The sequence below is a fragment of the Stegastes partitus genome, unplaced genomic scaffold (genome assembly GCF_000690725.1).
Source record: "Stegastes partitus isolate 25-593 unplaced genomic scaffold, Stegastes_partitus-1.0.2 Scaffold1626, whole genome shotgun sequence".
Taxonomy (NCBI): Eukaryota; Metazoa; Chordata; class Actinopteri; family Pomacentridae; genus Stegastes; species Stegastes partitus.
Window position 1 is genome coordinate 92,796 of NW_007579357.1, and position 11,592 is coordinate 104,387.

Here is an 11,592-nt window from a genome sequence, read left to right on the forward strand (position 1 = left end):
TATTGACATTTCACTTTGTAGCTGATGTGAATTGTACGGCAAAGTGAATGAGAACAGCGGTTTATGATTTTGGCTCACAAACTGTGCTCTCTGTCGGTATGTTGGTGCTGACATGTGGACAAAGCCTTAGACAGCATCTAGTTCAGACCTGCTATGGGTTGAAAGTAGCATGAAAATGTTACTGCCTCTGACGTGAAAATGTCCACGGTGCTCATTCAGACATGAAATTGGCATATATTAATGGAGTCTAGTGGAGTTCATGTCTAGAAGAGGCATTTGTTAAACCAGATACATAATACAATTCATGCTTTCTTTGCACTGCCATTTCACATTCATTGCCGTTGCAAATGTCATCGTTAAAACCAATGAATCATAAAGTATCCTTCAATTTGAAGTATTTTCATTCAACAAAAGCATGTTTGTCAAGTCTTGCTACAGCTTTAACCTTTCATAAGGAACTCATTGAAATACTTGGAAATTTAAAACTTTAACTCTCAAGTGTTATTGGTGGATATGAGATAACATTTTTTTCTTTTTTGGCTTTTTAAAAAAGTTGCAGATTTAAGCTACAAATCAAAGCCAACGTTGTTACCATATGAGTCCTCGCCTACCAAGGGTATAACGAATTCTAAGTAATATGCGGCTAAATTATTGTATAAACAAAAACCAAAAAAGCCAAACATATACAGATGAAGGAACATTTATTTCTAAATCACCAGTCAGACTTGTGGAACTGTGGTGTCAAAATATTACTCTGGCTCACTCGTGATTCTTTAGAGGCCGTAGTGACTGAGCTGTGATGTAGCTAACCTTCGTTGATTGGCTGGATAAGGTCACATGATTCTGCCCTCTGTCATTTTTAAAGCCTGTGGAAGTTACCATACATGTTTCCCTGCCCCATAAAGGGTTAAATCTATATGTTTTATATTATAGAGGTTAAAGAATATATATCCTCAGTTTAGGAAAAGTACTTGAACAGATGCTTTCTTTGTGATAGTACTTTCCCAATGCCTCATGGGTAAATGGGCTAATGGCTACTGAGAGCAATTGGGCAGAAGTTCAGTTTGATCACTGTGATTGAGGTAACATTGTGAGTTCACACAGTGGCGCCTTCTTCCGTATCACTGTTGAAAAAACAAGTTGAGAATCGCCAAAAATCCCAGACGTAATTTGCTCAAGAGCCACACACACCGCCACTGTAATTTACTGCCATAAAGCAATCGGAGTGGAAGACGATTGATCAAAAATGAGTTGGAGTCCTGCTCCTAGTAGCTCGAGGAGATGAAAAGCAGTTTGGAAACAGCGATCCACTTGCTTTTTTTTTTTTTTTTTAGAAAGTGAGGACTCTCTTTAATATGGTTTTCCATTATGTCTCCTAAGTTTTTCCCTGTATGGAGGAGGCCGTAAAATGAAATGGGTTGTTAAAATGTAGGCAATCATCCATAAAGAGAGTAATACGGGTCCGCGGAGATAGGGATGCTGCGTTGACTGAAAGCTGGCGTCACTTTAACTGGCTCCTGTATTTGTCTCTCCCTGTCTGTCTGTTATCGTCCTCCCTACCTGTCACTCCGCTGCAGGTTGCTGCGGCTGCGTAACCCGTGGGGTCGCTTCTCGTGGAACGGCAGCTGGTCGGACGAGTGGACGGACTGGCCTCAGCACCTCCGTCATGAACTGATGGCTCATGGCAGCAGCGAGGGCGTCTTCTGGATGGAGTACACTGACTTTATAAAGTAATGATCATATTTATACAACATAAGAACCATCTATAGCAATAGAAACTCATTTGTAGTGCATCTGTCTGAAACCATTTTTGCCTGGTGGAGCGCATCAGAATGTCAAGCTGTAATCCACCTTGGCGGTATAAGGGGTTAACTCAGTGATGTAACTCACACGATCAGTCACGACATTAAAACCACCTGCCTGATATTGTATAGGTCCACCTTGTGCTGCCAAAACAGCTCTGAATGGTTGGGCCGTGAGCACAGGACCATTTGGGGTGTCCTGTGGTGTTTGGCAGCAGATTACTTGGATCCTGTGTGTTGTGGAGAAGGGGTCTCGCGGATCGGGCTTTTTTCCCACGGATGTTCAATGAGAATGGTGTCTAGGTAGTTTGGAGGCTGGATAAATGGTTCTTTGTCATGTACCTTGAGTTGTTGCTAAGCAGTTTTTGCAGTGACACGTCGTCCTTAAGGCGTGCGATACATGTCACAGTAACATCCACCTGATTGCCAAGACCAAAGATTTCCCAGCAGAGCATTGCATAAGTGCCATTTACTTATCATATCAGTGGTTTTAGTGCTGTGGCTGATGGTGTGCTCACCCTCACTCTTTCCCAGTTAACCCCTTTTGCCCCCTACTGGCAATCAGAAGTAATGGCAGCGTCTCCACTTGTAACCAGGATGCATTGTGTCAGCACAAGTTGTCTTTGCCTCTGTTTTTGCTGAGATTACTTCTGTGTTTTTCTTACTTACCCACCGCTTGTGTTTATTCCAATCCCACCACTGGAAGAAATGTAAAATGCATGACTTCCTGTGAGGATTTATCCCATGAAAGATTTACCCAACGCCAGCTGTTTAGAATTGTCGACTCTTTTGTTATCTGAGCGCAGGTGAAATAACTCAAAATATCCTTTTAATTGTGCTGTGATGGACACGCGTAATGTGCTAAATATGATGGCTGGTTTAATAATCTCATGCTTGTGTAGATGTTTTCTGACCATCTGGTATTGACACCGCATTGAGTGACAGTGTTTTTGTTGTTTTGCTGACAAGCGCAGCATACACTGGTTTCCACACTATGGTGTTATTATGGAATTTTTTTTTTTTTTTGTGGTTGCTCTGGTTGCCAGGGATTTGGCAGGCAGAAGCTTATTCTTGTCATGGCTTTCTGTGTTTTGTCATATTAGATTAATCCTGTCATTCAGTCAAAAACAAGTATTGACTAGTGTTTCCTAGCTGTTCTCCTGTGTGTGCTTACGTGTGATTGAATATCCCTTCTTTTCATAAAATGTCAATTTCCTCAGCCCGGCGACCTTGTGCATGTCAGAAAACGCTGTTGCCTGTAGCGGTGTGATTAAAAACAAAACTGAAAGTCAATCTGAAACAAAATGGAGAGTTGTTGCTTGCAACTTTTCTAAACACGCAGCTGAAGCTAAAATAAAAAATAAACTAAATTATAGCCCTAAAATCAATCAAAAGCAAAGAATCTAATATAAAAGTTCGACTATAACACCCGACTCCCACCAAAAGCAGCTCATGAAAAATGAACTCATGGACAAGACTGTACTTGTCTATAAAAGCTTCTTTGTTAATGTCAGCAAATAATCTGATCTGTGGAGGTCCGCCAGGCTGGTACAGATAAATTAAGTGTGCACTACATGTGTTTGTGTGTTATTAATGTCCCTCCTCTATAACAAAATAAGAGTTGCAATAAGTCCAGCGTTGTCGTCTCCCTGAACACCTCAAACGTGAAAAATGCATTCAACCCAGGCGAGAATCCCATCTGTCTTCTGCCTGTTTATTGTTTTCTCTGACAGACAAATAATCTCTCAGCTTTGTACTATATGACAAACCTACAGCCTGTGTCCCTCCGGACTGGATAAAGAAAAAGTGGGCAGCTTGTTGGACAAATAAGGGCTTTAAATCAACTGATCAAGTGGACAATCAGAACAGATTTTGATTATCGATACGCAAGACACAAATAGAACACAAAGAAACAAAAAAGGCAAACACTAAGAAACAAGGGGTGTCATCACCACACGTATTTGGCTGTTGTGATCCTGAACTATCTGTGAAACTTCAGCATTCCTTCCTTTTCTTTCTCTCCCCTTCTTTCCGATTGTCAAGAAGACAAAAGTGCGATGTAAGACAGTTGTCAGAGCGAGGTTAGGAAGTGATGAAACAATGAAAAACAGATTGAAAGTGAGGAAGAGAAACGTCTCTCGAGGGTGCTGTCTTTGAAGGAAGAGGTCTCATATGTTAGCAAGGTAAATTGTGTTTGTACAGCAGCACCCTCAGAGGCTATGCTAATGTTAAAGACTTGCTTGTGATGCATACAAATAGACTTTCGCTCATGACAGGGGGGAGATCAGCTGGTCGCACTGCTTGTGTCTCAGAAGAACTTAGGCTGTCAGTGCCACATGTAGACTAAACAAGGCTCTCGGTGCTTACTTTTTTCTCCCTTCCCGCAGGTACTTTGACTCGGTGGATATCTGTAAGATCCACTCAGACTGGCAGGAGGTGAGGCTACAAGGCTGCTTCCCCAGCAAAGCCAACGGGCCGGTCACAGTCACAGCCCTCACGGTGCTGGAGAGGACGGCACTGGAGTTTGCTCTGTTCCAGGAAGGAAGCAGGTAAATACCACAGTGTTTTTCAGCCCTGATACACCCCTTCTTTTTCTCTTTTCACCCCTCTTATGTTATTTTTCTCGGTTCTTTCCCCCTCCAGGCGCTCAGACACAGCCGACAGTCACCTGCTGGACCTGTGCATCATGGTGTTCCGCGCCTCCTTCGGTAGCGGCAACAAGCTGACTCTGGGCCGTCTACTGGCCCACAGCAAGCGAGCCGTGAAGAAATTCGTCGGCTGTGATGTCATGCTGGAGCCGGGGGAGTACGCCGTTGTCTGCTGCGCCTTCAACCACTGGCAGATGAATGTCAGCGGGACAGGAGGTCCGCCCACGCCCAGTAGGTGTACAGATGCAACGGCCACAAGTGGAGGTTTATCTCTTAATTACCGTAATTTTCAGACTATTGAGCGCACCTGAATATAAGCTGCACCCACTAACTTTAAAAAGAACAACAAATGTGTACATATATAGGCCACACTTGTCTATAAGCTGCAGGTGTCCACGTTGTAACATGAGATATTCACGCAGAAAGATGTCACACAGAAAGATTTTTTGAACTTTTAATTGAATACATACCGGTAACGTACACAAATCTGTACCGTAAATGCTTTTTTTCCGAATGGCTGGTTAAAGAAATAAAAAATACAGCAGCCTACCAAGAAAAGTCATCGATCGCTATCTTCATCTTACTCCTGCGCACTAAAACCACTCAAGTCGTCTTCTTCAGTGTCAGAATTGAACAGCCTCAGAATTACTTCCTCAGTCTCTCTTTAGTTGACGCTCTCAATGTCACTTTCGTCTCGAGGCGAATTCGTAAAACTCGTAAAAATCCTTAAATTAGCCTCATCGTTGTTTAAGCCGCAGTGTTCAAAGTGTGTGAAAAAAGTAGCGGCTTATAGTCTGGAAATTACGGTAATGATAACAGAACCATTTAGTTAAACTAGATGATAGTTTTTGCTGTAATTAATCAAATCAATTATTCTGCTGTCTGTCTAGTCTCAAGCCCCACCAGCGGAGCAGCGCGGCGGCCCAGCCAGGACTTCCCTGGTTACATCCTGGCCATCTACAGCTCTCGACAGGTGATGGTGGAGCAGGTGGAAGCGACTGCCACCACTCTGGCAGACGCTATCATTCTGCTCACGGAAAACAAAGGCGAAAGACACGAGGTGAGACACGCTCACTCCAGAACAGGAGAACAAGTAAAGTTGCAATAACACAGCCCATAGGTTTGTTAAATATCTACACCTAACTATGTAGTTAAGTAGCTTTGACTTTCTCTGTCCTCCCATCTCCCTGTCTGGCACCTACACCCACCCACACACACACACACACACACGCACGCACGCACGCACGCACGCACACACACACACACACACACACACATTCATCATCCTTCAATATAATATTACAGTCCAGCTCTTCAGGCTCTGTGCTTCAGCACATTCAATTTGAAGCAAGGTAATGGATATTGCAAAAAAGTGTCAAGTCTCACCTTCAATTTGAATGGGTTTACATCAACATAGAAAAAAAACTGTGGTAGTTATAGATTTAGTGTCCAATAATTACGGGTTCCAAAGAAACTGGGCGGACATATTAGAACAAACAAAATCATCGTATATAAGATTATGTAGAGAAACCTTAGCAGTTAGTTACTGTCTGGACTCTTTCTTTCTGTGGTGATGCTCTTCCAGGCCTTCATTGCAGCCACCGTTTGCATTTCGTAGGGTCTCTGCCCCTTTCGTCTGCTCTTCAGCCAGCGGAATGAACGCTTATTCAAACTGAAATTAAGTGGGTGACTCAGTTAGAAATATTCCACCTCTCTTCACCTTTCAGATTTCTTTGGTTGCTTTTGCCGCATGTTTAGAATTGTAGCCTTACTCTGTAATGAAATGTCCTCCAGTGAGTTTTTATGCGTTTGGCTGAATGCTGCTGCATAGCTCTGCATCCATCCTGCTGCTTCCATTAGCAGTGAAATCGTCAGTGTTCCACTGTGAGCCGTGCCGCCCAAGACACAACAAAAGCATGTTTGACAGACAAGGTCATGAGCTTTGCCCTCTCTTCCCTGCACTCTCCTCTGTCCACCACTTTGATAACAGTTGATTTTTGTTTCGCAATTCTGTAAAACTTTGTTTTCTCAACTCTTCCTTTTATAAAAAATAAATAAATGAACAAGACCCCCAACATTACCGAGAGCTATCTTAACTTGCTGAGCAATAATAAGGGGATTTTCCACATGGCTGTGTCGGTAGGTCCACCAGATCATTTGTCTTTTTGAAGTTCTTCTGTGCACACTTGATTTTTCAAAAGACAGCTAAGTCCCTGATAGATTTTTGGTTTTTGAGCCTCATTATTATTGTCTTCACTTGCACAGTCACCTCTTTACTCCTCATATTGACAAACAATTCCCCCTCAGTCTAAATTGCAACTCTTAATTAACTCTAAATGCATGAGCTTTTAGAGCGAGCATGCTTTTGTAGGCAAGCTAACATTGGAATGAAACACAGCTACTCAAGACACATTTAGTAGCCAGGTGTCCCATTACTTTTGAACCCTTGCACTATGTGATAAAAGGGATCTATCTTCCACTCTCTCTATGAATGTAAAGCTATTCAAAGTAAAGCTGAGACTTGCTATATTTCAAATCGAATGTGCTGAAGCACGGAGCTTAAAGAACAAAAAAAAAAAATGAAATATGTATAAGTGTCAAAATACTTACGGCCTGGACTGTGTATGCTAATGAAGCCGGGGAATCCTTGCAACTCTGTAAGCCACTTTGAGATAACACTTTAGATTTCCTGAGCAGAGTCCTGAATCCTGTTCTGCCTTTACACGTTCAGCGATGAGCACATCAACTCTTGCACACACACACACACACACACGCAGCCATTCAAACCCGAGGAAACAAATTATTCTGGCTCTTCTGAACTACGCTTTCCTGAAAGGGCTGTCACATTGGCTCGTATTTTAGAGGATGACAGAGCTTTTTAAACACTTGAGATTATCTTTGCTAAATCATTCAGCTCTCCTGGAATTCACCGCTCACAAAAGGTGGGCTGAGCAGTCAGCAGCCACTGTACAAACAGCAATGTGTTGACAGTATGGTTAAATAAAGATTTTTGGTTATTAATAAAACAATTTGAACCGTCTTGAGTCGTGGAAACAAAACTTTATGATACGAGCACGTTCATGTGTTGCTGACAGATACGTTTTAGACGCTGGATGGTGTTCCTGGGCAATTAGACGTGAAATGACAGCAGTTGAAGCAGTTTATCTGCGCTTGAATTTGCTTTATTACAATTGCCATCCCTAAAAGAGAGATCAGCAGCCACTGTTAGAGAGATGGAGAGTTGTTATTCTGGATGCAGATTGCTGTCTTTAAGGCATTTTAACACTAATAAAAAACTGCTTCTCGTGACTAGGCCTGAGCGATAACACAGTGGCAAGATGTAGCTGCAATAGACACTTTTTAGATAACAATAAGAGAATTATTTCACACAATGTTTGATAGTTTCACTTCAGCACATTCAGTGAAAGCACATAACAAAAATGCAACGTTCAGTTAAATGAAGAACTCCAAGTGTGTCCCTCCCTGGCTCACAACAGCATGTCATGTACATTGATAACGGCCCTCCATCACTCTTCTTGTGGCTTAAATGTATTTATTTGTGCGTTAACTTGCTGTGAACATTGTGTTACAATTAAAACTTTACCTGTTTAGCCTAATAAACAGAGTAATGTGGGTAAATTCAAAGTAAAGTGGTTACATTTAGATTGGGGCATTTTTTTTCCTGATCTTTATTATTAAATCAGCAAATAAAAGTGAGCAGTACAGTCGTGACTCAATAATCCGACACTAAATGTCAAACCTTATTTTATGTCGGATACCAAGGCTGTCGGCTTGTCAAGACGGAGGTCGAGATACAAGGAGGGCTTGATGCTTGAAGGGTCATTTGTTGTTAATATTCAGTGTTCATAGTTGTTATAATTACTAGTGGGGCTGGGTGGAAGTGGCCGGAACGCATAGGCAGTATAAGGCTGCTGATGCTAGTTTAGGATAACCGTCACAGTTCTGTCTCTACCATTAGCAACGGCAGTGCCACTCCCCCGCCACCGCCGCCACCATCCGTGTTTACTTCCATAAACACTGAGCACGCTCACTGCGCTTGACGTCGTTGTGTCCTCTTCTGCACATGCGGGACACTGTTGGGTCGTATGAAGTTCACACAGCAGATCACATACAATTTCATTGGAAATGTGAACAAAATCGCAAAAACAAAAAAACAGATTTCACAAAAAAATCTGAATTGAGCATTGAGCCCTGCAGTCTAACATATCCAATCAGTCGGATTGTTAAGTCAGATAATACGCCGTTATCCTTATTTGTGACATAAAATGTCATGTCGGAGACGGAATCCAAGGCTGTCGGTATGTTAGGGCTATTTTTAATGGGTTACATTTGTTTTTCCTAAAAACCTGTTGGATAGCAAGGTTTTTGGATTGTTAAGGATCAGATTATTGAGTCACAACTGTATTTATCAGGAGTTTTATTTCTTTTATTTTATCCCTCTTATTTATGATAGAAATATTATGTCTCAACAGGTTGAGCAGGCAACCCAGTATTTATCAGTATTGACTGAAATGAAACATTCCATTGTGATACATTTTTTAGCTGTATTGCTCATCCCAAGTGGCGCTGTACCGTTTCATTGTAACTACATAGTAGTAAGCACAATATTTCAGGTACCAGTGAAGCTTCACTGCAAACAGTAGCTTCAATACATAAGAATGCTGTAAAACCACAAGATGTGTAGGAACACTTCTTCAGTTATGCTTATGCTGATTAAATGTCTCTTGCCTGAGCTTGGGACACATGGTGGGTATCTGAGGTTTGTACACAAATTCTAAACCTGAGAATGTGTCCTGCTTCTACTCACACGTCTTTGTTTCCTTGTTCTGTCTGTTCCGTCAGGGCCGTGAGGGCATGACATGCTACTACCTGACCCACGGCTGGGCAGGGCTCATCGTGGTGGTGGAAAACCGCCACCCCAAGTACTACCTCCACGTCTCCTGCGACTGCACAGACAGCTTCAACGTGGTGTCCACGCGCGGCAGCCTCAAGACCATCGACAGCGTACCGCCTTTACACAGGTACACACACCAGAGTCTCTCTTTATTTTTAGCTGCGATAGTAACCCGAAAAAGATAACAAGAGAAGAGATTAAATGCTCTGAGAACATTTGGTGCAGGTGCAGCTAACATCCAGCGCACATACACACTTCTATAAACACCAGCGATCCCACAGGATTAGCGCTCTGTATTTCTTAATAATCTACCTCAGGCTGGTCTCACCACAGTTAATGGCTGCCTTTGTCTTCTATTGGTCCCCGTCGTCCTCTTCGCTCTATTGTAGGCAGATACACACTTGCAAAATCAAGCATGGTGTAGCAGTTCACACATCATTAGGTTTCCCTGAATTTAGCTTCTTTGGACGTCACATAACCGCTCACATTAATGTAAATTTAGGACCTTATCACCCCAGAGTTATGGCCCACATAATGGGAAACTGTAAAAAGTCACCATGCATGAGGGCCATGTCTTTTATTGCCATTTTCTCCATCTAACAAGAGCATTATGCCACTTTGCTTGATAACAACATTTAGCACTGTGATACCAACATTTAGCACTGTGATACCGTGGTCCTTTTCTTCTGATATTTTTCTTACTTGCGATTATACCAGTTCATAGGTGAAAGCACTTAGCAGCTAAGTATTCAGAAGATCATCTTCTATTTCTATTCATGGTTTGAATAACACCATTAGAGGCAACAAGCTTCACAATACACCAAGTATCCACAACATTAAAACCGCTGACAACTGAAGTGACTAACATTGATTATGTCGCCAAAATGGCACCTGTCAAGTGCAGAGATATGCTAGACATCAAGTAAACAGTCACTTCTCGTGGCTGATGTGTTGGAAGGAGGGAAAATGTGAACGTGTAAAGATCTGAGTGACTTTGACAAGGGCCAAATTGTGATGGTTTGACGTCAGAGCATCTCCGAAATAGCAGGTCCTGTAGGCTGTTCCTGGTATGCAGGGGTTAGTAGCAACCAAAAGTGGTCCAAGAAAGGACAACCAGTGAACCGGCAACAGGGTCACGGGGACCCAAGGCTAACTGATGCATGTGGGAAGCAAAGGTTGGCCTGCGTGCTCCAATCCAACAGAACAGCTCCCGTGGCACAAACTGCTCAAAACCTTCATGCTGGCTGTGACAGAAAGGTGTCAGAACACAGTGCTGAACAACTTGGTGCGTATGGGGCTTCACAGGCATACTGACCCCTGTCCGTCGTTGAAAGCGCCTACAATGGGCACACGAGTGTTAGAGGTAGACAGTGGAACTATGAAAATAGGTGGCCTAGTTTGATGAATCACAGTTTCTTTTAGAACATGTGGATGACTGGGTGCGTGTGCGTCATTTACCTGGGGAGGTGATGGCAGCAGGATGCACTGTGGGGGGGAAAAAGCTGCACAGCCAAGGCACTGTAATTCCCTTTGGCCTTGCATTCATGTGGATGTTACTTTGACATGTACTACCTACCTGATTTCCCAGATCTCAATCAAATGGCGTGATTGAAAAAAAAACCTTGCTGCCAACAGGACTGAAAAGATCTGTTGCTGGTTTTAATGTTGTGGCAGATCGCTGTATGTCACCCTATGACCTAATTTAGTCTTCAAAATAAATCTTCTAATCGTCTTTCAATCCTAGCTTTACCTTCTCGGAGCAGTTCTATGATACAAGAAAAAAGTTCCAATATTTCTAGAAATCCAGGTTGGGTTGTAAAGATTATGGTACTCGAGTCCATCAGCAGCTATGAACCTGTCTCCTGTGCCAGGTTCATTTAATGAACACTGTGCTAGGCATTTATTTAGCAGCTCTTTATCTGAAATGAGATGAGTGCCACTATGTTTTATTGTTTCGTTATGTTCTCTATAAATGTATTATTCTGAGTTATAATTGTATAGATTTGCTGTCCCAGGAAAATCTTAATGCTGGGGAAAGTTGCTTTTTTTTACAAAGTAAAATGTAAAATTCAGCTGCTTCTGTACACTTCACTGCTTCATACACAATGCACAAGTGAGACATACTTTGTATTCAGAACACCCACCTTGTGCTTGATCTGCCCTGACAGAAGCCAGAAAGGCCTCTAACTGGAGACTTCCCTTTGCGCCTCAATGTTTTCTTAATGCT

The 11,592-nt window shown here is 42.5% G+C and overlaps 1 protein-coding gene across 2 annotated transcripts in view; it reads left to right on the top strand.

The window, feature by feature from the left end:
• Positions 1–11,592, top strand: part of capn15 (calpain 15) — a 48,986-nt gene that overhangs the window by 34,081 nt on the left and 3,313 nt on the right. For both annotated transcript variants that reach the window (XM_008301073.1, XM_008301072.1), the window contains exons 7-11: positions 1,578–1,730; positions 4,190–4,351; positions 4,446–4,681; positions 5,341–5,510; positions 9,314–9,492. In XM_008301073.1, coding sequence (XP_008299295.1) covers positions 1,578–1,730; positions 4,190–4,351; positions 4,446–4,681; positions 5,341–5,510; positions 9,314–9,492 — 900 coding nt within the window. The remainder of the gene's footprint in view (positions 1–1,577; positions 1,731–4,189; positions 4,352–4,445; positions 4,682–5,340; positions 5,511–9,313; positions 9,493–11,592) is intronic.